At 38.4% G+C, this 27,711-nt stretch overlaps 1 protein-coding gene across 6 annotated transcripts in view; it reads left to right on the forward strand.

The window, feature by feature from the left end:
* The window catches only part of LOC122549028 (RNA-binding Raly-like protein), a 913,629-nt gene that overhangs the window by 690,474 nt on the left and 195,444 nt on the right, over nucleotides 1-27,711 (forward strand). For all 6 annotated transcript variants that reach the window (XM_087986498.1, XM_087986496.1, XM_087986497.1 and 3 more), the window contains one exon: nucleotides 24,673-24,723. In XM_087986498.1, the coding sequence (XP_087842624.1) occupies nucleotides 24,673-24,723 (51 nt within the window). The remainder of the gene's footprint in view (nucleotides 1-24,672; nucleotides 24,724-27,711) is intronic.

Here is a 27,711-nt window from a genome sequence, read left to right on the forward strand (position 1 = left end):
GCTGCTAGATACATGTATTCAGTTTTTTCCTTTCTCCTGGACTAGAAGAGATAACAAGTGCAGGACATCTGTTTTGCTGAATTTGCCTTTGCCAAGGGTGTGTCTATGAGATACTGTTGTATTGGAACAGTTGATGAATAGTAATTAAATGATGTATTATTTTGTTAATTATGTTGATTGAGTTAAAGTTATGTCAATTCTTTCTTTGTTTGTATTTTAATGTGGTGTAAGAATCAAGTGTTTTGCTTAAAGTTAGTAGTTTGACAAATCAACTCACAATTGGAATACGGTATTGCATACTTGCCACTAAATAAAATTTATGGTCTAGGCTATCTCCTTGGTATGTTTTAAGCAGGTTTGGTGTGGTCCATATCAGTGTTCACCAGGAAAATCCATTGTTGTGCAATGAGAGGGACACAAGTGACGTGTCCTCTTTTTAGATGCTGTAAGTTAAATGTCCAGTGTGAAAGGGTAGATGGGGAAGTTGGGAGTAGTTGGTGGTGTAGTAAGGGGTAAGATGCCAAGCAAATGAGGTGACAAGTGGGTAGGTGGAAACATGGATGAATATATAGATGGGTGGCTGGGTAGGTCTAGGTTTGGGTAGTCTAGTGGTCAGGTGGTCAAAGGTGGCAATAGCAAAGAGAATCAGGAGGTCACTGTGAGTGAAGGGTGTTGAGCCAGTTAAGCAATTATCCAGGAGTTTGAATAGGTTTTTTTGCTCTCTATAACATTCCCTGGTCCAGGGGGGAAAAAAAGGAATCATTGAGCCATGGAAACAGATCCTTCAGTCCAACTCAGCTGCACCGACTGGACATCCCAATCTGACTTAGTCCAATTTGCCAACACTTGGCCCATATCTCTCTAAACCCTTCCTGTTCATATACCCATCCAGACATCTTTTAAATGTTGTAATTGTATCCACCTCCACCACTTTCTCTGGCAGCCTGTTCCATAGAAGCACCACTCTCTGTGTCAAACTGTTTCCCTTCAGGCCTTTCACCTTAAATCTGTGCCCTCATGTTTTGGTCTCTCCCGCACCTCAAGGAAAAAACTATGGCTGTTCACCCTATCCATGCCCCTCATGATTTTATAAACTTCTATAAGGTCAACCCTCAGTCTCCGAAGCCCAGGGATAAAAGCACCAGCCTATATAGCTCCCCACAACTAAAACCTTCCAGTCCCAGCTACATCCTTGTAAATCTTCTCTGCACTCTCTCAAGTTTAACAATATCTTTCCTATAGAAGGGAGACCAAAATTATACGCAGTATTCCAAAAGCGACCTGTACTCAAAGTTCTGACCAGTGAAGAAGTTTGTTTCCATACAGATCATGAATGATTTCAAGGTTGTACAAAGGTTGATTGTACATTATCTCCTCTGATCATCCTTTCCCAAAAGTTTAATTTTCACTAACTAGCTATACCTCTCATCTCCTGGTCAAACAGAAGGGTGATCAATGACACTTTTCAAAATGGATGAGACTTTATCCTGCTTCAAGCTACAAGTAAATATTTTTGTATAAAGTATAGATCACGAAGGGCCTTTACCTTCCTGTGCCTGCAGGCTCAAAGGAAGTGAGATTTCATTAGATTGGGAATGTGAGGGCTTTGTAAAAAGACCCCAAGGACGAAGTTAGTGAAGCAAAGAATCTAAACAGTCTTGAGGGACTTAAAATCAGTACATCTCAAGGCCAAATGAACTATACTGAAGTTTTTGAGAGAGATGGATGAGATAAATACATCATTTTTAGGGAGAGAATGATTATTAGCAATGTTCAAACTCATTGGATGGTGTTTTAAGGCAAGAAAATAGTTTGAAATGGTTTATCTAATTAAAAATAGGTATTCTGCAATACTTGAGTCTCTTTGCCTGTTGAAGAAGGCCAACAAAATGTTTGGAGTCAAAGTGATAAATGAAGAATACAACATAATGAAATTGAGAGATCTAATTAAAATTAACATTGTAGCTGTTTTGACCTCTGCAATGTTATTGACTACAAAGTCCCCAGTAGAATCACAATTGATTGAATAAAGTGGTGGCATGTTTGGAAATCTCATATTCGATTAGATAAAATATACACTCCTAAATAATTAATTGTTTGATTTTTAAACAGTGTTCTATTCCTATCTCTGAAATGAGATTGTATTCATTAGGCCTGTATGTTTTGGAGGCTTGAAGAATGTGAGGAAACATCTAATTCTTTGACCAATAGAATGCAACAATGAAGTTTTCTCTGGCAGGGGACTCCAGATCAAGGCATCGTGATTTCAGAAAAGCAGGAAATAGGCCATTCAGACTGAGATATGAAGAAAATTTCTTCTCTTGCAGATTTATTAACCTATGGAATTCTGTACCACAGAAGGACGTGAAAGCCAAGTCTCAAAAACAAAATGTTTAAAAAAAAAAATCAATAGGTTTCTAGAGACTAAAGATGTCAAGAAGAATGAGGGAGAGAGTGGAAATATGGTGTTGAAATAGAGAATCACCCATGATCATGTTGAATAGAATGGGCTCAATAGACCAAGTGACCTACCTCTGATCCTATTTTCTAAGTTCCTATACAGTATTAGGCTCGATAATCAATGAAATATTTTGCAAGATACACAAAACAACTTGGATTTACATTACTCTTTAACATAATTAAACATCCCATGCTATTTCACACGTATATTATGAAGCAAGATTAGATACTGAGCCTCATCCGACTTGGCCAAAGAGCTAGATTCTGGGACATGTTAAGGGATGAAAAAGAGGCAATTTCAGTGCCTGTGCAGTTGAAGGAAGAGTTGCCAAAGGTGGAATAATTCAAATCAGGAGTGCTCAAGTGAAGATGTTTGCTGATGATTGCACAATGGTCTGAACTATTTCTCAATACCCCAGATACTGAAGAGTTCTTTCATATCAGGCAATAACCATCAAAATAAATTAATAATTTCTCCTTGATATTCAATAGGGTAACCATTGCAGTGTCTCAGCATCAAGACCCTAGAGGTTACCAATGATCAGCAACATAAATACTGTAGCTAGGAGATCAGAGGGTGGAAATTCTGCCATGAATGTTCATTGCCATCGTATGACTTTCTAAAGCCTCTGCACTGTCTATAAGGTACAAATCAGGGTTAAGATGGAGTAGCATTCATGTAGCTAGAAGTGTATGGCTCCAACAACACTTGAGAAGCTTGATGCTACTCAGACTGAAACAACCCACTGGACTGCCATCCCACCCATTGCGTCATTACCCCCACCACTGGTGCACAGTGGAACACATATGTATCGTATACCACAATGACATGACAAGGATCCTTCAACAGCACAAATCCTCAACTTCTGCCACCTAGAAAGATGAAGGCAACAAAGGTCCAGAAACAGCACATTCTGCAAGTTGGCCTTCAAGTCTCACATGCTGGAACTACTTCCGAACAGCATTTTGAATGGTTCAACAACAATACATTTGTATTGCAGCATTTCAGATATGCGACACATTCTGAAAGGCACTGCTGGTTAAACTATTAAAACTGGCCATGCCATCAATGCTCAAATCCCACAATGACCAAAGGGCAGAATTTGGTGAATGCACAGATCCAGCTGAAGCTCAAACACTGAAGGAGATCACTGAGATATGGAAGGGTAAAGCTTTGAAGTAATTTGGGGCAGCACGGTGACTCAGTGGTTAGCACTGCTGCCTCACAGCAGCAGGGACCCAGGTTCGATTCCAGCCTCGGGCGACTGTGTCGAGTTTGCAGTTTCTCCCTGTGTCTGCGTGGGTTTCCTCCGGGTGCTCCGGTTTCCTCCCACAATCCAAAGGTGTGCAGGCCAGGTGAATTGGCCATGCTAAATTGCCCGTAGTGTTAGGTGCATTAGTCAGAGGGAGATGGGTCTGGGTGGGTTACTGTTTGGAGGGTCGGTGTGGACTGGTTGGGCCGAAGCGCCTGTTTCCACACTGTGGGGAATCTAATCTAATTTGAAAGCAATACATGAGAATTTTAAACTGAAGGATTGCTTGATCAGGTGCCAGTATAGATTAGAGGGCGAGAGAGGAGTTGGTGAGAGTTAGGCACAGTTTTGGATGGCCTCAAGTGTGCAGAGGGTAGAATGTGAGACTGATCAGGACAGCACTGAAATAATCAAATAGCGAGGTGATAAAAACATTGACAAGGATTTTCGCAACAGATGATCCAAGCAAAATGGATGATGGTACTAATGTGAAATATGAAAGGCGTCTCAGGTCAAAACATGACACCAAGTTTACAGTCTGATGCTCGGCAGGTAGGAGAATGCTCTTGTCACAAATCCAGAGTTTGGAGTGAGAACCAAAAGCAGCGTCTCCAGTTTGAGAAAATTTCTCCTTATTCCAAATCAGAAAAGCCGTCTAATAATTTATAAATTGAGCAATAAGTTCAAAAGAGGGAGGGGAGAAGCGGAGCTGGATATTGTTAGCATAAGTATGTAGACTGCTCATTGTGTTTTCAGATAATGTTATTAAGTGATATCATCCTGGTGAGCAAAGGAAAGAGAGAACAAGAATATCTCCTTGAGAAACATCGGAGTTATGGGGCAGCATGGTGGCTCAGTGGTTAGCACTGCTGCCTCACAGCACCAAGGTCCCAGGATCGATTCCAGCCTCGGGTAACTGTCTGTGTGGAGTTTGCACATTCCCCCCGTGTCTGCGTGGGTTTCCTCCGGGTGCTCCAGTTTCCTCCCACAGTCCAACGATGTGCAGGTCAGGTGAATTAGCCATTATAAATTGCCCATAGTGTTAGGTGCATTAGTCAGTGGGGAATGATTCTGGATGGGTTACTCTTCGGAGGGTCGGTGTGGACTTGTTGGGCCGAAGAGCCTGTTTCCACACTGTAGGGAATCTAACCTAATCTAATCTTAACAGTGTGGGAGTATGATGAAAAGCCAATGTTGATGGTTCTCCAGCTGCAGCAGAGTAGATGGAAATTCAACTGAAGACTCCTATTCCATGTATAATGCCTTGAAACTTCCTAGGGTTATGACATTTTGGAGCTTAAATCCAGCTTGAGATGTAGGCTAGAGGTGCACATCAGGTCCTCCCACCAAGACCCATGGCTTTCAGGGGCTGCTGTGCTCAGGTGGGGAACTGGAAGCAGGGCTGATCCCAGGCCAGGAGCTGCCCTGGGACCTATGATTTCTGTCCTTGCCCCTGGCTTCCAATCCCATTCTGGATGATGGTAAAGAGGCATTGGAATTTCATGGTTCACCATGAAAGGACTGCAGACTAGTCTACCATTGTCACAGTCACAAAGAACCGTGTTGTCATTTTTGACTTTGGTAAGAGTTATTCAGCACTATGTTGGAATTCCTATTGGAGAGATTCAAGCAAGGACTTCATAGAAAATGGATGCAGATTTGGGAAGCAATAATGGTTTCAAATATTTTAGTGAGTTTTTGGAGCTGAGGTGTTAATTTGGACAGTGGGAAGAGGGTTTGGACTTTTATTTGGAGAGCCATGGTGATGGGAAATTTGAAGCTGAGGGGTAGAACCTGAGGAGAGGGAACTATTATCAATGTCAACAAACCCAGTAAAGGAAGTTAGATGTTGAGTAAATCTAGAGAACAAAAGGCAGAGCTTGTGGACAATAAGAGCATAGATAGAGGGGATAGAAGGGAAATGAGCAAAATATACACTTTCAATTTAGAGTAAGGGAGAACCTTGGAAGATATTAAATCCAGCCATCTAGAGTAAAGGAAAAAGTGCCAGTGAGAGCTGATAGGATGATTTTTCTACCAACAGATTCCATGCACTGACCGCATTATTCATGGAGGATGCATTGGAGACTGAATTAAGATTCCAGCAGCAAAGAAAAATTAGATGTTTCTCTGAATGATTTTTGAACAGTGGATGGTTTTAGTGATGAATAGGATGGCCTGCTAATATTTTAAGTGATCTAGTCAGATCGAGTGGTGAATGCTTAAACCATTTCTACAGCAATGACCTTCAAAGTCTACTTCCCTTGGATTTGTGGATGCAGATATGAGGGTACACCCAGGTCAAAGTTCAGGTGATAAAGAATAATACTTGCATTGGGAACAAGAGTATGAAAGCTGATGGAAATAGTGTAATTTTAGAAATTCAAAGTTACCATGATGGGTTACAGGCCACAAACTAAGTTATTGTGAGCTTCAGTATGGCAGGAGTAAATGATTTGATGTGAATTTTATTCTAGTATCAGGCACAAATAAATGGTCTTATTAGGGGAGAAAAATGTGGCTACAAATCAATGAAAAGAAATTATTGAAATAAATGTTATCTAACATTTTAGTGTTTGCAGTAATTGAAATAAGTTTTTAATTGGATTCCTTATATTGTAGGCATTTTATATAAAATTCAAATTTAATTTGAATTCTAAGATACTATTCCAACTCAAGCAGAGCAGAAACTAATTAATTAAAGTACATTTCCATATCTCCACAGATGACTTTCCTCAGATATACACCTTGCAATAGGCACAGGGTTAAGCAAATAGAACAGAATTGTTGCATCTGGTGCGGGAAACACAAAAGGATTGTAATAAAGAGTAACATTCCAGACTTCACACTCTGATTTTACCAACAATAAAGTTACACGAATGTAGCAACTTTGCAACTGAGCTTGACCGTGTGGCACCATCTAAGCCTGAGTGTCTATCATAGATGATTAGTGGAGATATTAGATAATATTGGTTCAGTTTGTATGTAGCAGTAGAGCTGTCAAAAGTTTCAGACCATTAATATGTCCATGAAAAAATTAACTTTGGTAACGTCCAGATGGACAGTGACATAATGATGTGTCTCAATATTATGCAACTTGGATGTGAGCATCTGGTAGAACAGATTGAGTTTCCACTTATTCTGGTCACTGGATGATGAAGACCGGTAAATGATTGACTCCTATTTCATGTATAATGCCTTGAAACTTCCTAAGGTCATGATGTGAAAATTTTGGGGCTTAAATCCAGCTCATCTGTGACTTATATTCATCTCATGATCCTTTAAGTGAAGATTTTTTTGATCCAACTCACATCATAGCCAGTCTGTAAACAGATTCTGTAACTAGATCAATGAGAGAACACTTAATATGTCTGAAATAGCAAAGTAAAACCACTTCGTTTCAAACATTGTAAAGATATGGAATTGTTACTTTTAATATTGCTGAAAAAAAATGCACATTTTGTTTCAAGTTTTTTTCATCTCTTACCCCAAGAGGGTCAATTTGCAAGAATACCAATAAAGAGATAAACCAACATTTATCCACCAGAGGAGTGTACTGATTGAATGACAAGTAGTCTCTGGTAGAGGCATTGCCATTGAGAATACAACAGTTAATGATGATTGACTGTTAACTGCCAGGTTAGTTTAGATTTCAGATCTTACAGTTTGACTCTGATCATTCAGGGCAGCCCCCGAGAAATGAACCAGTGAGTGGCTGTCACCTATTTTATTAAGCTGAAACAGGCACAGTACCAGCACACTGCCCTGCATTTCAGTATATTTAGCTTTCAGTACACACAGTTGTGTCACACCGTAAGCTTGATTGACATCCTACATTAGTTGGCTCTTTGCAGATAGAAAGAACATATGCAATAACTGTGTCTGTTGCAATTCAGCAGTATGTTTTACAGATATTTGGTAGTTCATTTCTCAGGGCACTGCCCTGACCAGTCAGGACTAACATGCCTGGTTTGCAATCAAAACAAAGCCTGGCAGTTAACATTTAACCGTCATTAACTGCTGAATTCTCCAAGACAATTTTACCAATCAGAGTAAAAGTAAATAATGGCAATGCTGCAGATCTGAAATGAAAACTGAAATTGCTGGATAAACTCTGCAAGTCTGTGGAAAAAGAAATAAAGTTAACATTTTGAGCCTAATAGAACTCTTCTTCAGAACCCTCAACCAAGAAAGGCTACTTGCCAACCAGTGGGTACTTTGGTTTTGCAGAGTATTGATGTTGTTTTTCTTTTTATTGGTATTTCTTGTAAACCGTTCTGATGACTGCAAGATAATAAGGTTCAAAAAGATATGTACCCAAATCTTGCTCTTGCTGTTTAATTCATTCTATCCCCTCATGTATTGCAGCGCAGTGTTATATTGATACAAAAAATATTTTTAATCATGCATTTACCTAAATAATGTTAAACGATTATATGAAGTAATACATTTCCTTTCAATTATCTATTTTCCCAAAAAATCTGAAGTACTGCATTAATTGTTTTTGTAAACAAATCATGTGAAAGAAAGATGCATTTGCCTTGTGCTGTTCTTGAATACCATGGTACGACTTAGCATGTTTTTTGTATGCCATTTAACAGAAGGTAGATATACTGTTAATGTGATCTTGTAAATTAATCTGTATCTAATCTATTGCAATTAAGTATGCTGGTGTTTTTATTTTGCTTATAATAAGTATTTATCACAATATTAAACACCATATCTGTTGTAATGTGTAAGACAGTTGTTCCATTCAAATTGAAATAATCTGTGTACCATTTCAGAAAATGGTTAAAAGCCAGGTTGCTACCATCCAAAATATAAAGCACAAGTTTTATCTTTAAGCTAATAAAGACCAGGCAGTATTTTTGATTGTTTGAAAAAACTGTTAGTAGATTTTCTCACAGTACTAGTTTTGGGAAAAAGTGTGACAGCCAAACATATAAATGGTATAAAAAAGACACCTGTCAAACAAACAATTACACTGAAGGCTACTTTATATGCTGGTAGCATTTTAACTATGCACATAAGATTGAAACAAACCACATTTTTATAAAAAGGTATTTGAGTGATTATAGAAACAATTGGGTTTGCAGTTTACTGACTAAATGGTAATGAAGTTGGACTGCAGCAATAGCATAAAATGGGTGATACTGAATCAGCATCCTCTTTCACACCCACTCTGATATTCTTTATCATTTACTAAAATAGAGCAAGCTATAGAGTTGCAGTTAGTTTGCTTTTGCCCATTCTGTGCTGCTGCTGAGACCAATTTGAACTTCAATGTATTATTTTGGAAAGGTCATGACATGCAGTGATTTGTATTGCAGAGGAGGTAAGTGTAAAATAAATGATCTAATTAATTATTAGTTTGATTATAAAGCAACAAGAATGTTTATAAATATTGATAGATAAACTAAAATGTTTGTTATATTGATAAAACGAGAGTTAATGATTGTATTGTAAGAAGTGCTTTTAGTATAAATTTGCAAATTTCCCATGTAGGACCTGAGGGCATAGTCTTGGAATTAAAGACCAACTTAAGACAGAGAGGAGGTAGAATTGCTTCTCTCAGAGGGTTGTGAATCTTTGGAATTCCTTTCCACAGAGGGCCATGGGGGCAGAGTCCTCGTCTGAAATAAATGGATTTTTGATCATAGGGGAAACAAGTTATGGGCAAAAGGCAGGAAAGTGGATTTGAGGAATGTTGGATCAGCCATGATCCTATTGCAGAGAACAGCAGACGCAAAGGGCCAAAAGGCCTACTCCTGCTCCCATTTCTTAAGGTGTTATGGTTAAATCTGCCAAGCTGAATGTTGGGCTCAGACCTCTCGACTGCCTATTCAAACGAAGTAGCAGTAGAATGAAGCAGTTCATTATTTGCTTAAGGGCCTTAATTTGGCCACAAGCAGGCAACCCATCTGATGCCTCACACCAGCCTCACCTCCCTCCCAACAATTCATAAAATCAGGGGGTCTGACAAAAAATGGAAAATGCATGAATTTACACCATTTCTGTACAGCCAAAACTTTATTCTGAAAATTTTCAGCATAGCATCTCACTATATTTGGTGTATTTTTGTGTACATTTCCTTATTAAACTATCAACTTGATTTCAGTGGTTTTATAGGATTAGAATCCATTACATCAAAATGCAAAAACATTTCCACAATTGCATTTTCTTGAACATGCATAATGGGCGATAGTTCGGATTAAAATTTAATCTTCACAATATCAGTCTTGAAATAAAGATGTATGACGGGTGTTTCCTTTAGGCCCTGGCTGATTGCTGATTTCTAATTTATACTCAAGACTCTCAGGATATTTCAGGAAAAGTTGCCAAAAACAAGGTTGGCTGGTAAGTCAGTGTCAGTTACACTGAGAGAATTCCAACCGTATGCAACTTGGATCAGTCTGGGAAATGCTACTGTGCTTCTTCAGAACTGCTATGGGAAAGAAAGCAAGATGGAAAATAAATCTAACGCTTACCCTCTAAAGCAAATGCTCTTTGTTCTCAGATATTGCATTTTTGCAGATTTTTGAACCATTTCAGTTTCTTCTCGATAAAATCTAATGTGTGAAATCCTGATTCATTTTTATATATTCACTCATAGGGTGCGAATGTCACTGGCTTGCCAGCATTTATTGTCCATGTCTAGTTGTCCTTGAGAAGGTGGTGGTGAGTTGCCTTCTTGAAATACTGCAGTCCATGTGCTATAGGTAGACTCACAGTGCCATTAAGGAGGGAAATCCTGCATTTAACTCAACAACACTGAAGGAAAAGTGAAATGTTTCCAAGTCGGAATAATGCATGGTTTGAAGGGAGAATTATAGGTCGTGTATGTATCTGTTGCCCTTGTCCTTGATGGAAGTGATCATGGGTTTGGAAGGTGATGCCCAAGGAGTGTTGATGAATTTCTGAAAAACATTTTATAGGTTGGACACACTGGTGCTACTGCGTGTCCATAGTGGATGGACTGAATATTTGTGGATATTGTGCCAATCAAGTATATTGCTTTGTCCTTGATGTTGTCATGCTTCTTAGTGTTGTCAAAGCTGAATCCAAGTGGGGAATATTCTAGACTTGTATCTTGTAGATGTTGGACAGGCTTTGGTCAGCCAAGAGATGTTACTCGCTGCAAAATGCCTGGACTCTGGTCTGCTCTTGTTATCACATTACTTATGTGACTAGTGCATTTCAATTCCTGGTCAATGGCAACCCTCCAGGAAGTTGGAGATCTAGCAATGGTAACACCATTGAATGTCAAGGGATGATGATTAGATTCTCTCTTCTTAGAAATGATCACTGCCTGCATTTATGTGACACACATATTACTTGGCTAAGTCTGGATATTGTCCAGGTCTTGCTGGGTTTGGCCATGGACTGCTTCAAGATTTGAGTGGTTGTGAATGGTGCTGAACATTGTGCAATCATCGGCAAATCCACTTCAGAGCTTCGGATTGAGAGATGATCATTGATGAATCAGTTGAAGATGGTTTGGCCTGAGGAATTACCCTGATTACCCTGAGGAACCCCTGCAGAGTTGTCCTGGAGTTGAGATGACTGACCTCCAACAACCACAACCATCTTCCTATGAGCCAGGTGTGACTCTAATCAGTGGAGAGTTTTCTCCTTGATACTCATTGAGTCCAAATTTTGCTAGGACTCCTTGATGTCACACACAGTCAAATGTGGCCTTGATGTCAAAGGCGATCACTCTCACCTCACCTCTGCAATTCAGCTCTTTTGTCCATGTTTGAATCAAGACTGTAATGAGGTCAGCAGCTGAATGGCCCTGGCAGAATTCAAACTGAATGTCAGGAACCAGGCTATTGCTGAGCAGGTGTTGCTTGAAAGCAATATTGGTGACACCTTCCATCACTTTGCTAATGATCGAGAGTAGACTGATGGAGCAGTAATTGGCTGAGTTGGAAGTGTCCTGCTTTTTATGTACAGTAACTTTCCACATTGTTGGGTAGATGCCAGTATTGCAGCTGTACTGGAACAGCTTGGTTAAGAATGCAGTAAATTCTAGAGCAAAAGTCTTCAGTACTATTGCTGGAAAGTTGTCAAGGTCCGTAGTCCTTGCAGTATCCAATGTCTCCAACTGTGTCTGGATATCACATGGAATGATTCATTGAGGATGAGGATATTTGTGGAGTGTCATTTTCTAGTAAGTTGTTTAATTGTCCACCACCATTTACAACTGGACATGGCAGGACTTGCAAAGCTTAGATCTGATCCATTAGTTGTGAGCTCTCTTCAGTCTGTCTACTCTAGCTGTTTATGCAATTTGGCATTCAGATAGTCCTGTTTTGCAGCTTCATTGGGTTGATACCTTATTTTTAGGTCTCCCACGTGTTGCTCCTGGTGCACCGTCTTCACTTTTCATTGAGACAGGGTTGACCCCCTAGGTTGACAGTAATAGTTGAGTGAGGATATACAAGGCCATGAGATTCCAGATTGTATAGATGCATGATTCTGCTGCTGCTGATGGCCCATAGTGCAAATCTGTTCAAAGTCTATCTCGTTTAGCACATGATCATGCCAAACAGCATAATTTATCACATGACTGAGCCAAACAAATGCCACACAACCATTGACTGCAAAACTGCACAATTATGAGTGGGCATTACCATATCCTCATGACAATGCATTTTCCCTCCAAACTGTCAGCGCAGTTCTAACCTCTTCTCCTGTCCAAACTCTTGGAGCATGTTTTTGCAAATAAATGCTGACATTCTTTCAGTCCAGTGCTTGAATCTCTTGATTCAGTTTTTTTTTCCCCCTGAAATGTGTGATTCCTGCTTCTGTAATGCACCTCAAGACTGTTTGAAGCATTAAATGTGCTGTATAAACTCAGTTTGGTGCTGCTGCTGAGATCCCACTCCACAGATTCACAGTTGCATGAATGCACTTAGGGATGGTTCAGAGTGAAGGTGATCTGTTTCCTCGGAGACAGGGAGACAATTGATGTAACAATTGGAAATCCTGGTCTCCTCCAGACATATGTCACCGTGTTAGCCAAACATCATCTTTTTTGATTAAAAGAAAGGTAGAATTCTACTTTAAAACAAATTGCTTACATTCCTCTTCTATCTGTTTCTGTTCCTGCATGATGAGTAGATTGCTCCTCTGCACTTATGGTGCAGGCATTAAAATTAATGTAAATCCTATGAAAGCAAAGCATTCTGTTTGCTCATTTGTTTTGCGTATTGTTGAAGTCTTAATCATGGAACAAAGAAGATTATGATCATTTCTGGTTAACACTATTCTATGAAGTGCATTTGCATTTTCATTAAGAAATTATAATATTAACCTTGGTGTTTGTGTCCTGACAGCTTTTGCTTAAACTAGTGAATTACATTTAAAACGCAAATTAGGAGCAGAAGGAAACCATTTGGTCCTTAAACCTATTGTATTCAATAAGGTTATAGTTGATCTGTTTGTGTCTAGAATTCCAAGATTATCTCTATCCCCAATAACCTTTAATTCCTTTGCCTAACATGAATCTATCTCTACTTAAAAATATTCAATGACCACCTTTCCTTCACTCTCTGAGGCAGAGTTCCAAAGTTGTATAACTGCCTATTAAAAATAGATTCTCCTCACCTCTGACTTAAGAAGGCTATCACTAATTTTTAAGTAATTTCACCTAGTTCTTGACTGAGGAAACATCCTTTCTGTGTCCACCTTGTCAAGACTGCTCAGCACTTAATATGCTTTTATCAAGTCACCCCTCACTCTTCTAAATTATAATGGAAATAATTCCAGTCTGTCCAATCTAAGATAACCCACTTTGTCCAATAAACCATTAAACCTCTTCTGAACTGCCTTCAATGTAATAATAGCCTTCCTTAAAGAAGGAGACCAAAACTGCTCACAGTATTTAAGATGTGGTCTCACTAGTGCCCTGTACAATTGAAGAATAATATCCTTACCTTTTTGTTCAATTCCTCTCACAATGGAGGACAATATTCACTATACTTCTTATTTGCTTCCTATACCTGCACAGTAGGCTTTTGTGACTCATGACTTGAACACCTTAAACCCTCTGCACCTTGGAATCCTGCTGTTATTCTCCATTTACATAATCCTTTGTTCTTATATCATTCTTGCAAAAGTGAACATCTTCACATTCTCCCAGTCTATGCTCCACTTGCCAGTTTTTAATCCACACACTCTATCTTTGTCCACCCTTGTGTCAAACATTCATTCTGAGCTGTAGATGTGGAATCGTTCCAAGGGTCTGTGCCCACCAATCAGTACTCCAATTCGCAACATTGACTTCCAGTTCCAGACGTCACTGCCACACATAAATTTTGCAGGTCCATGCAAACTTTTTCAAGCGATTAGCAGGAGTGCTGCTAATGTCCTCTTCACAACTTGTTTCACTTATATCTTTGTGCATACTTTACTACCATTCTTTGTGATTTATTTATTGTTGAAGAAGTTTATCCTTTGAAGTCCCTAAAGTCACTAAGTTTTAATGAGCCATCATTTGCTTTATATTGATTTAAGTCCGGAAATTGATTTCGGCACCACTGTTAAAATGAAAAATCTGAGGTCTTGCTACTTCTGTAAGCTTACGAACAAAAGTGAAGCTGTGCAAATTGAAACAAAAAGTTTGTTTGGCATTTCAAGTGCATTTTGGTTTCCGTCATGATTATTAAAATAACCAGAACTTGACATTTGAAGCCCAGTCTGAAAAATTTGTTAAGAAGTTTTTACTGCAGTAATTATTCCGCTTTTATGACCCTGAAATTATCCCATGGTATTAAAGTATGAATCTTTAATCTGTACTGTAAATTCTCAAAGCACACATAAGTACAGTAACTGTTCTGAGCACAAGGGAAGGAGAGAATAGGGTTTTACTTATTTCAGATCCTCTCTGTGCTCATTTTATGTCATTTCAAATTTAATTAAATTCTATGTTAAGTGATATCTGTTTACTTAAAAGAATGTGTCTGAGTTGGACTCTATATTTTGTCATTCAAAATGACTGCTATATATTTCACATACATCACTGAAACATTTCTAGTTAATGCATAGAGCTATAGACACATTGCTAAAAATACTTAGAAGAGGACATGAATTTTCATTAATTCCAGTGCTAATCTTGACATCTGTGTTAAAAACAAAGAATAGTGGTAAATAACCTGCTGTGGTTTATCCTGGCCATGATCATCAGTTTATTTATCAAGGTAGTCATTTGAGCTCTCAGTTTGTTCCAGTAATTAAGAAATATCAGAGAGAGAAATGAAGATGTTTTTAATTCTGATAATTTAGCATCTGTTGTGATATAGGTATTGGAATCCATAATAAGAACTGTGTCAGAGCACCTTGAGGAATGTGCTCATTGTCGAGATGGATTTGTAATGGACAGGTCATGTTTACTGAAACGAATTGTTTGTTTCTCTCAACAAGCAGATTAAATAATTAATGACAAATGTCAATGGACATAGTTTATTAGATTTACAGAAGGATTTTGGTAAGGTTTCATTTAAAAGACTGTTGGCTAAAATGAGGGATCATAGAATTAAAGTCAGTTTATAAAGGCAGGACACATGGGAAAGATGCATTAACTTGCATTGGAAGGAAATGATGAGTGGTCCCCCAGTAGGATCTGTGCTTCAGTTATTTGTGACAATTACCTTTTAAGATAACGCAACAGAAAAACATCTATTCAAGATTGACAATTACACAATGATTGATGGCATAGTAAGCAACACGTACAGCAACATGTAAATACAAAGAGACCGATGAATTAAGTGGGTAGATAAAACTATATAAGATCAATATCAACACAAGTAAATGGGGTTATCCATTCTGGCCCAAAAAAGGATATTTCAATTGGTTAAAACTCTTGCTGATTACCACCTACTGTTTCCTTCAGCTGATGAATCACTACTTCTGTCTATCAAAGCAGTCCAGGTGGAAAAGGCACTGAATATGTTTTGTGTGGTGGATTTCAATTTCCATCACCACGATGAGCGGCAGAGCAAAGTGTGCAGAGGACTGTGAAACTTTACAGAGAAACATAGATACATTGAGTGAGTGGACAAAGGTCTGGCAGATGTAATACAATGTTAGTAAATGTGAAATCATACATTTTGGTAGGAGTAACAGCAAAACAGATTATTACTTGAGTGGTAAAAATTTGCAACATACTGATTTGCAGAGGGACATGGGTGACCTTGTGCATGAATCGCAGAAGGTTGGTCTGCAGGTACAACAAGTAATTAGGAAGACAAATGGAATTTTGTCCTTCATTGCTAATGGGATTGAGTTTAAAAGCAGAGAGGTAATGTTACAGCTGTACAAGATGCTGGTGACCAACACCTGGAGTACTGTGTGCGGGTTTGGTCTCCTTATTTAAGAAAGGATGTACTGGCACTGGAGGGGGTGCAGAGGAGTTTCACTAGGTTGATTCCAGAGTTGAGAGGGTTGGCTTATGACGAGAGACTGAGTAGATTGGTATTATATTCATTGGAATTTGGAAGAGTGAGGGGGATCTTATAGAAACATTTAAAATTATGAAGGGAATTGATAAAATAGAAATAGATAAAATGTTTCCACTAGTAGGTGAGACTTCAAAAATAGGGCGTGCTCTCAAGATTAGAGGAAGCAGGTTTAGAACTGAACTGAGAAGGAATTTCTTCACCCCAAGGGTTGTTAATCTATGGATTTCTTTGCCCAGGGAAATAGTTGATGCTACTTCAGTATTTGCTTTTAAAGCTAAGGTAGGTACCTTTTTGAAAAATAAAGGAATTAAGGGATATAGTGAAAATGTGGGTAAGTAGATGTGAGTCCATGATAGGTTAGCCACAATCTTATTGAGTGGTGGAGCAGGCTCGAAGGGCCAGACAGCCTACTACTCCTCCTAGTACTTATGTTCTTATGAGCCATTTACACCTACTCTCTGCTTCCTATTTGTTAGGCAGCCAATCTTCTGTAATTAGTAATGTGCCACCCCCATAGCATGAGTTGTTACATTCTACAATAACTATTAAGGCAAGACCTTATCAAATGTCTTCGAGAAAACTAAATACAGTCAATCCAACAGTTCCCCTTTATCTATAGCATATGTCACTTCCATAATGAACTCCAACTGATTGATTAAACATGATTTCCCCTTCACAAAGCCATGCTGACTCTGTCTGTTATCTTGAGCTCACAAAAGTACTCTGCTGTAGCCTCTTTAATAATTGTTTCTAACAGTTTCCCGGGGACTGATATTGAGCTAACTAACCCACATATTCCTGCTTTCTGTCTCCTTTTTCTGAATAAAAGAATTATGTCTGCTATTTTCCAATCTAATGGAACCTTCCCCAAATCCAGGAAATTTTGAAAAATTCATCCTAACTGTAAGTAATAATATGTGTAACATGATGATCTAAAAAAATGCTTTGACACAAAGAACTACATCTGCTATTTTCCGATCTAATGGAACATAGAACATTACAGCGCAGTACAGGCCCTTCAGCCCTCAAGGTTGTACCAACCTGTCATACCAATCTGAAGCCCATCTAACCTACACTGTTCCATGTATGTCCATATGCTTGTCCAATGACGTCTTAAAGTTGGCGAATCTACTACCGTTGCAGGCAAAGTATTCCATACCCTTACTACTCTCTGAGTAAAGAAACTACCTCTGACATTTGTCCTGTATCTATCACCCCACAATTTAAAGCTATGCCCCCTCGTGCTCACCGTCACCATACTTGGAAAAATGTTCTCCCTGTCCACCTTATCTAATCCTCTGATTATCTTATATGTCTCTATTAAGTCACTTCTCAATCTTCTTCTCTCCAACGAAAACAGCGTCAAGTCCCTCAGCCTTTCCTCGTAAGACCTTCCCTCCATACCAGATAACATCCTAGTAAATCTCCTCTGCACCCTTTCCAAAGCTTTCACATCCTTCTTATAATGCAGTGACCAGAACTGTACACAATACTCCAAGTGCAGCCGCACCAGAGTTTTGTACAGCTGTAGCATAACCTCATGGTTCCGGAACTCGATCCCTCTCTTAATAAAAGCTAAAACACTGTATGCCTTCTTAACAACCCTGTCAACCTGGGTGGCAACTTTCAAGGATCTGTATACCTGGACACCAAGCTCTCTCTGCTCATCTGCGCTACCAAGAATCTTATCATTAGCCCAGTACTTTGCATTCCAGTTACTCCGACCTTCCCCAAATCTAGGAAATTTTGAAAAATCATCCTAACTGTAACTAATAATATGTGGAACAAGATGATCTAAAAAAATGCTGAAACACAATTCACCCAAAACACTTGATGGCTATCAATAGAAAGTGAAGCAGGTTTCATGGTGAACTTAAGGGATTTCATTCCTGGCCTCGAGTTGAAGCCAGTGTGGACTCAAGGTGAAGCCATGAAGATTTTCAGCCTCGAGATGAAGCCAGTGCGCCCTCCCAGCCACAAGTGAAGCCAGTTCAGACTCCCAGCCTCGAGGTGAAGCCAATGCAGACTCCCAGCCTCTTTGTAGTTGTAAATCAGCCAGCGTTACCTCAGTTTCTAAAAGTGCTTTGACTGTATTGTGTTAAAGCATCTCTACTGTCCTTTTGTTCCATATATTGATCAATTATAGTTTGCTTATCAACTACAAATCAGCAGACAAAGCTGTTTTGAACTTGGTCTGTCTGATCTGACAGCACACTGATTGATTCCCACTATGGTGATTTCTCTTCAACTTTCATACGGTGTAATAATGCAGACTGAAAACGCAAATAACCTTTATGTTAATCTGACTTTGGAATACCCAACTAAACTTCACCAACTTGGCGGAGAAGTTAATAAAATGGTGCAATAGCAATTCTCCTAAAATGAACAAACACAAGATGTAATAACTAGTTGTAGACCTAAAAAAGAGCCAGTTAATTATACTATTCTTATGAAAAACCCTTGAACATTGAAATAGTTACTTGACCAAAACAGTTGAGGTCAACGTGGATAATAGTTGAATTGGAGGAAACATTGTTATGGTAGTCATGTAATATTAACAATTATACCCCCTCAGAAATATATAATCCTTCTGAGAGGACAATCATAACACTCTTCTATATGTTCAGAACACTATCCTTTTTGGATGTCTCACCTAGTACTATTGTCTTAGCACAGCAAACTCTCAAGGATGGAGGGATTCATGAACCAGGCCAGAAAAATATTTGATGAGTAGATCTTTCTTGAAAACATTTGCTTTCAAAGAATTTTGCTGAAGTGAAGTGTGTTGAGAATAATAAGAATCAGTCCTTGTCCTTATGTTACTGTCAGATGCATTCAGGGAAACACAGTCCTTCAGATGCAGGACAAATAGCTTCTTGAACTATTTATAACTCTGTCTGTAGGAAATTTGCTTCATGGATAAGATTATTCATTTAGGGTGGGACTCAGAGATTTATTATTTTAGTGCATTGGAATACCTTTTCAAGCAAATTTTAATTAAAGTTAAATCTCTGTAATAGAATAATGTTCATTCTTTTATTGTTTTCATGAAATGTACAATTTCTAAATGAATTTCTGTATGGACAATAAAGTGAGATCAGAATTAATATTACTCACCAGGATGTCACCAAAGCTGCATGGGTTAGATTAGACAAGATCATATTCCCTGGAATATAGAAGTGCAGAAGATGATTGATTGCAGTTTTATAGGGTTTTGAAAGAAATTGATAGTATAGGTGTGGGGGAATCAAGGACAAGGAGACATTAAATCAGAACCAGACCATTCAGGAGAAGACAAGTTAGGAAACCATTTTTCACTTGAAGGGAGCTAAAAATCTGTAACTCTCCAACAGAAAGCTGTAGATGCTAGTTTAATTAATAATTCTAAATCTGAGATCAATAAGGTTTTTGCTGATCAATGATATTAACAGAGATGAAAACAAGGTGAATGACTGGAATTGGGATACAGAGCAGCTATAACCTCATAAGTGGCAAATGGGTTTCAATGAAGAGAAGTATGAGGTGATGCACTTTGGAAGAAAGAATGTTAAAAGACAATAGAAAACAGGGGATAATTAAAGAGGAAGTGCAGGTGGAGAGGGACCTGGGTGTATATGTGTACAGATCATTTAAGGTGGCAGGAAGGGTGGAGATAGCAGTGTAAGACAGTTGTTAGACCACTGCTGGAGTCTTGTGTACAGTTTTGGGCACCACATTAAGGGAAGGATGTGAACACATTAGAGAGAGTACAAAATAATTTTCAAGAATGATACCAAGGATGAGAAACTTCAGTTATCAGAACAAATTGAAGAAGTTGGGAATTGTTCTCCTTGGAGAGAAGAAGAGGATATCTGATAGAGGGTTCCAAAATCATGAGCAGACTGAATGAACTGTCCCCATTTGTAAAAGGATCAAGAACTAGAGAGCATAGATTTAAAGTAATTTCCAAAAGAAGCAATGATAGTGTGAGAAAATATTTTTTTCATGGTGGCATTGAGGTTAGTACTGCTGCCTCATAGTGCCAGCGGTCCGGGTTCAATTCCAGCCTTGGGTGACTGCCTCTGAAGAGTTTGCATGTTGTCCCCGTGTCTGCATGGGTTTCTGCATGGTACTCTGGTTGCCCAAAGTCCAATGATGTGTAGGTTAGGTGGATTGGCCATGTGAAATATCTCCATGGAGTCCGGGGATGTGACAGGCCACCTGGATTAGCCATGGGAAATGTGGGGTTATGAGAATAGGTTGGGGAGGCTGAGTCTGGCTGGGATGCTCTTCACAGAGTCAGTGCAGATCCAATGGGCTGTATGGCCACTGCTACACTGTAGGGATTCTATGAATGACTCAATCTATGGTTTGGAATGCAATGTCTGGAAATGTGATGAAGCTGATTCAATTGAGGCATTTAAGAGGACAATGGACAATTATTTGAATGAAAAATAATGGTTCAAGTGCATGGGAGAGAAGGAGGAAATTGGCAGTAAGTAACGATGCTCATTTAATGAGCCTATGCAGGCATGATGGGCCAAATGGCCTTGTTCTGCACTGTAAGACTTCTGTGATTCATTAAATGACAAAACAGACTTGAGGAGTGGAATAGTTTATCCTTGGTCCTATTTCTCCAACTCCGTGTCTTATTCCTATTGTCTATGTAGTTTTGAGATCTTTTTGATTAATTGTTCTGTGAAATTTTGAAATTAGTCTTTTATTTCCGTATAACTCTCCCCTCAAATGGATCAGAAGAGTAAAATCAAGTAGAAAGTTTAGACTCTTCACCAGTTCCTGTTGTGCTGCTCCACTGGAAGTGCCAAAAACTATGAGCTAGTCTGTGGTTGGCCAGTCCATTATAAAACTTGTCACTGCTGAAATATGGCCTCATTTACTGAGAAGTGGCAGGATTTCAGAGCTTGTACTATGTTACAACTCATTGTTGTCCTCCAGTTAATTCTTCTGTTCTTGTTGTTGCCACTATTTAATAACTATTAAATTTCAGTCTGAGAAATATGGTCCGTCAATATGATATTTGCTCTTAGGCAGAAGTCAAGAGTATTCCATAAATTTCCAGGGTACATGTTATTGATGATAAATGTTTAATATTCATTTTATATCTTGATTTCTCAATTACATTTACACGGGGGTTATTATGATCCAGGTGATGGTAATGCTTTTCAAAACAGATCCCAAAGTGAAATCTGGCTTAATAGACCATAAGTGTTTGTTTTGCAATTTTGTTAACATGGTGGTCAGTCACTAATTATATTCACAAGAGGCTGCCAATGTAAGCTTAACAAAAGGACATAAGTTTATAACACAAAGAAAAGGAAAAACAAAAATCTCTTATATTAAAGTCAATTTGGAAATATCATAAATAAGAAAAAGAAAGATTCAACCCTTTTTCCCAGTACTATCCTTTACACTTAAGTAGTGAGATATCATTCCTATCGACATTTGTTAATTTCTTATCAAAACTGATGAGGTTGCAAACATTCATTTTGGCAAATTTCTGCATATTCACCAGATTTGATTCTCTGCATCACAACTAGGGATGTACAGCCATAGAATAATTCATAACTTTTCTTACTGAATTGTAAGAAAAGAAAACGGACGCATTTCCATGTTATTTTGATTACTCTAATGTTACTCATCTGCTGGTACAGATCTTATTCTTTTGAACTGAACTTGCATATGTCACTGACTTTTTCATCTGTCTCTGTCTGGATAGTACATATTAATTTAGTAAAAAATTCAGCCCATATCTAACCAGGTAGCTTGTCTAGTCATTTAGCATAAGTAGCACGATTTCTTGGAAATGCTGTTTTGACCCATTGTTAAAAGAAATGAGTTTCTGACCCTTAAAACCAAAGCTATCCCCTCACAGAACTGAAAGTCAAATACTCATTGACAACCCAAGTTTCCAAATAACAATCACAGAATCACGGAAGTGTAATAGAGCAGAAAGAGGCAGTTTGGGTGCATCGTGACTATTCCAACTCTCCAAACAAGCATCATAATTTTGTGCCATCATCCTGCATTTTCTCCATATCCTTGCACATTGTGTGTATTTAAATAATCATCCAATACTCTCCCGAGAACTCAATTGAACCTGCCTCTACCAGACTCCCAGACAATGTATTCTAGACTTTATAATAATATAATAAATTAAGACCCTTCATCATAATAAGGCTGTATAAATGGCATGTTCTAGGTCATAGGAAGCAAGTGCATCCATGGAACAGACTCATTGATGTGAGTAAGTACGTCAAGAAACAGTTTGGGTTTGTCTAAACATGCTCATGCCCAACGTCTTCATGAAATAATGATGTTCAAGAAATACAAGCAGTAGCTAGGTTGCAAGCAGGTTCCATTCTGGAGTCCATTCACAGATCAGTTTGAACACAAGTCAGAGCACAATGTAGGGCAATGTAGATCAACCATTGGTAAGTACAAGAAATGTTTAAAAGATCAGACCTTGAAAGTTAAAACCCCGGGTGCCATCACTATCACAAGTACGAGCATTTATAAGTCGGACATTCATAAGTTGGGGACCCCCTGTACCTGACCTGAAATCTAATAGAGGCAAATGTTTATTTGAAATTTCCATTTCTTCGTAACATCGCCATTAGTGAAGACATTAAATGCACTAGATTAAATATCTGAGCGAATGTCTGCACTGCAAGAAGATATGCAGAGGTTCCTAAGTGAATAGCCAGTTATCGGTGTGAAGTTTTAGCAGGTTTCTTGAAAAAAATAGGACCTGCTGGATACTGTTCAAGAAAAGAACAATAATTGGAGCGAGAACATTGAGAAACATAAAGAAATTCAAAAATATTGCCACGCGTTCTGTGATCCAGGCTCAGCTGATGTGATACTGACAAGAGTTAGACTGGGTTGCTGTGAACATGGTAATCAGTGACAACCCATTGTTTCATTGAACAAATAACGTTTATGAGTTATATTGTTCTGCAAATTACTGTGAGTAGCTTTATTGTAGACTGTCTAAGACATTTGTTATTCTTGTTTCATCTGCTTCAATAGAAAGCCCAAATGCAATTTTTATAACGGCAAGTCATTTAAAGATTCTGCAGACAAAGTCGAAGTCTGTAACTTTATTTTAATCATAATTCTACATTTATGCATAAATACTTGATATTTTTACACACATTTTTAATAGATAACAGAACTTCCTAGAACTTTTCATGTTATGCCTTCCTGGAGCAATTCCTTCCTTCCTTCTGTCATCGAGCCTGTTTATCAAATAGCTATTCAACCAAACACACCATCAGCAGGACTTCCCAGTGAATAAAATGCCGAGTATATGATTAGCACTTAGTTAACCCTCTCACTAGAATGTCAAGGAATGATTTTGCTTTCGTACTTACTAGATACACAGCTCAAAAAAGAACTGGGTGTCTTAGCTGCTGAAGTAGTAATTGACGCCTTGAAAAGAGGTTTGGATAAATATATGAAAGAGAGAAAAATACAGGCGATTTTGGAAAGTGCAAGGAAATGGATCTAACTAGATTACTTTTGGATTTGAAAGAGTCAAATGGGCCAAATGGTCACTTTCCAAACTGCATTATTCCATAATTATAATTATAGGCCCCATCCACATCTCACATCATGGTCTTCCCTCAACAAGCCACTTAACCAAAGCTAACATGGTACTTATTAAAAATGTTATTAGACACTGACTGCAATTTTAACCCCAGCTAAAGCAGGAAAGTCATTGCAGCCCCGCATTAGTTGAAGGTCTGCTGGACAAAGGGTCAGATGCAGAAGGGCCTTTCGGTGTTTTGTATGTTGCTTTCCTTTGTAGGGCCAAGAGGAGAAATCGTCTTCAATCATAGAAAGCAAGTTTGGCCTCCTCTGGTCCCCACACATTCCAGCAGAATCCACCCCAACCTTCCGACTGTAAGAAACCTAAAAAATCCCAACCCTCAATAGGTCCTGGATGGTGTCAGCATGTCCAATTTCCTGTAGGTTGGGTGACATTTTGACATTGATTTTATGAGAGTTATCTGCTACTACCTAGAGACCCATAATCAATAAACATCATTAATAAACGCAAAACAAATACTTGTGCAAAACGTAAGTGACCTGTAGTCCAATCTAACTTTGAGAGAAAAACCCAATATATTATCGAAATCCCTTTGTTTTTGATTATCCACCAATTGTATGAAAAGTGTACAGTTTCTGGAAATATAAATCAAAAGTAAGAAATTTCAAAAATGCACAGAATTCAAAACATTTTTGTCAGAATTACTTAAAAGAAAGAATCCTGAAACTGACAGAATCTACAGAGTAATTGCAATATTTCCTATTTTCAGTACATCTCAGTTGTTTTGTCTATTAGATTTACTTACGTACAGAATGATGGTAGCATTTTCATTTGTATTAAATGTAGTTTAAATGGATCTAACAATCATCAATTTCTTTAAAATTGGAGAAATTAAACCTTTTCTTCTACAGCATCTCATTAAAGCTTATTTTTCCTTTTACAGCAGTGGTTATGACTTCGACTACGATTATTACAGAGATGATTTCTACAGTCGGTATGTACATTTATACTTCTTTTGCAAGATGTCCACTATTTAAGATTTGTCATTGACTTTAAATGATATTTAAATTGCTGTGATGTGACTTCTAAATTGATCAGCACATGCACCATTGTTGCTGTGGCAAAATATGGCTAATCACTCCAGAGAATCATCTGAAAGTCGTCTGAATTACTAAAAGCTCCAAACTCAGTTAGACAAGGGACAATTTGCTGCACTCCATTGACAATTCATTCAAAGATAGAAAATCTATTGATACACATCTGTCATTACAATAATGAATAAAACCTCTAGTGCAAGAGGAACAGGACTTGGAGGAAAGTAACATAAATCTTGAACAATTTAATCAATTTTTGGTGATCAGATAGACAAGAAATTAATATAAATTTTGTCAATGCTTTCACAGTGCAGTAATGAAAATGACAGTTGTCAACAACAAATCTAAAAGAAGTACAATGTTCTTATTAAAAAGGAGAAGATATAGAAGTTCCATTAAACAAGCAGTGACTTGACCCAATTTTATCTTTAAATGCTGATACATCACCGAATGGAATCAATTTTGCTTATTACCAATCTGAAATTATTGAATACTATGTTAATTAAAAAGTAGTACTTGCTAAGATTTCAACTGTAGACATATTTCTGTTGAAAACATCTCATAAATTACAGCGTAGAACTTGTAGTTATCACATTCACAAATTTATAGCACGGTAGCTCAGTGATTAGCACTGCTGCCTTACAGCGCCAGGGACCCAGGTTTGATTCCTGCCTCAGGTGACTGTCTATGTGGAGTTTGCACGTTCTCCCCATGTCTGCGTGGGTTTCCTCCGGGTGCTCCAGTTTCCTCCCACAGTCCAAAGATGAGCAGGTTGAGGAGAGACAATGGCATGGTGATATTGGGCTTTTGCCCGAAACGTCGATTTTGCTGCTCCTCGGATGCTGCCTGAACTACTGTGCTCTTCCAGCACCACTAATCCAAAATCTGGTTTCCAGCATCTGCAGTCATTGTTTTTACCTTATCATTGAACTGTTAATCCAGAGACCCAGGAGCTAATTTGAATTCTGCAATAGCAGATGGTGAAATAAGAATTAAATTCTTAATAAGTCTGGAATTAAAATTAATGATGATAATGAATCCATTGTCAATTGTTGGAAAAGCCCAGCTGGTTCACTAATATCCTTTAGGGAAGGAAACTGGTATCCTTAACTGGTCTGGACGATATGTGACTCGAAACCCATAGCAATGTGGTTGACTTTTAACTGCTGTCTGAGATGAGCAAAAAATGCTGGCCCAGACGGTGATGTCTTCAGCCCATGAACACATAAAAAAATGTTTAGGTCTGTTAGCCTTGGGAAATTGCCCATAATGTCAAAGGATGAGCAGGCTAGGTGGCCATCCATGGTAACTGTAGAGTTACAGGGATAGGGTGGGGAGCTGGGTCTGGGTGGGATGCTTTTGGAAGCTCAGTATGGACTTAATGGGCAGAATGACCTTTCTGCAAAGTAAGAATTCTGTGATTTCATAGATGAATGGTATTGAATCAGTTAAAAGACAAGTGGCATGAAAATTTGTGAGAGTGGATCTAAAGTTTCTCAGCAGATCATAGCCTTCCTTGATGCTTTAAATATTTCAGACTGCTGGGCAGAAGTACAAAATAAAACATAGCTTACTGGCTGAACTCAAGTCTGACTAAAGATCTGCTTTTATCAAAAATTAGTTCTCTCCATATTAACAACTTCCACGAGCATGATATGAAGATGATGGAATAACAAAATAGTCAGCTGCAAAAATTAACATATGTGAGGAATCTTCAAAGATCAGTGTGCCATTTCTTAGCAGTTTGTCTCCACATGCATCACATTTGGCCATTATCCACGCCCAAATCCATTTTCAGTTCCCTCACTTATATTGAGATGTTTACTTCAGAAAGAATAAAGAGAAACAGAAATCTACATTAGCAATGACAGTTCCAGGTATTTTGGAATTAAGAATAACATTCAAATTGAAAAAAATATAATGAAGAACTAAGGATCAACAGCATCTTTTCTCCCGTTGACCTGAACGTTCTATCTTTTTGCCTATTTTTGTGCATCAGCATTGACTAGATATCCAAACTTGAATGCATCATTCTTACCTCTGCATTAAAAGTTTTGAGTTCAAGTCCTTCTTGAGGACAAGAGCACAACAATCTAGCTTATGATCCAGGACAGTTTTGAGGGAGTGCTGTATTTCCAAAGGTCTTTAAGATGAGATGTTATATCGAGTGGATGGATACATTCACAAGACACCTGTTTGATGAAGACTAGGGAATTACTCTGTATTCTTGTCAGTATGTATCCCTCACTGACATCAACAAAACAGATGATCAAGTTATTATCGTACTGCTGTTTGCTATACACAAATTAGCTGCTATGTTTTCTACAGTACAGCAATGATGACACATCCAAATTACTGCATTGGCACTGAGCACTTTCAGAGATTTGGTGGTCAGCCATCGCAGTACATAAATGCACATCTTTGTTTCTTCCTTTGGCTTCTTGATTGTGCAACTTCAAACTCTGATTTTCATTCCCAGTTTCAGGAAGGGGGCTGGGGTGCAGTGCTGAGCTGACCTGAGCAAGGATAAATCTTGCCTCAGTAAACCAAGTTTGTAAAAGTGGCCACTTGCACTTTGGATTTTCAGAAGAGGAGGTTGGGACTGATTGTGAGTCAGGCCAGGTGACCTGAAAAAATCCTCAGAGCATATCCAGCTCCGAAAGCAGGCTAGACAAAAGCCTGACTGGGGACACTAATACTTTATTAAAAATAAAGAATCGAACAGAAAAAATAGTTTCTGTTCTGTTAGGACAAGAAATCTCCCTCCCACTCCACCTGCAAACCCACTATTCGGAGAAGATAATTTTTTTCCCCATAGTGTACAAAACTGAGGAAGTTATGATAACCATTTTTGAAAAATTGGTTCAGCCAATTAGAGTATTCTGTCC

The sequence above is a fragment of the Chiloscyllium plagiosum genome, unplaced genomic scaffold, assembly GCF_037043375.1.
Source record: "Chiloscyllium plagiosum isolate Xiang-an unplaced genomic scaffold, Cpla_swu_hap1 HiC_scaffold_4, whole genome shotgun sequence".
Taxonomy (NCBI): Eukaryota; Metazoa; Chordata; class Chondrichthyes; order Orectolobiformes; family Hemiscylliidae; genus Chiloscyllium; species Chiloscyllium plagiosum.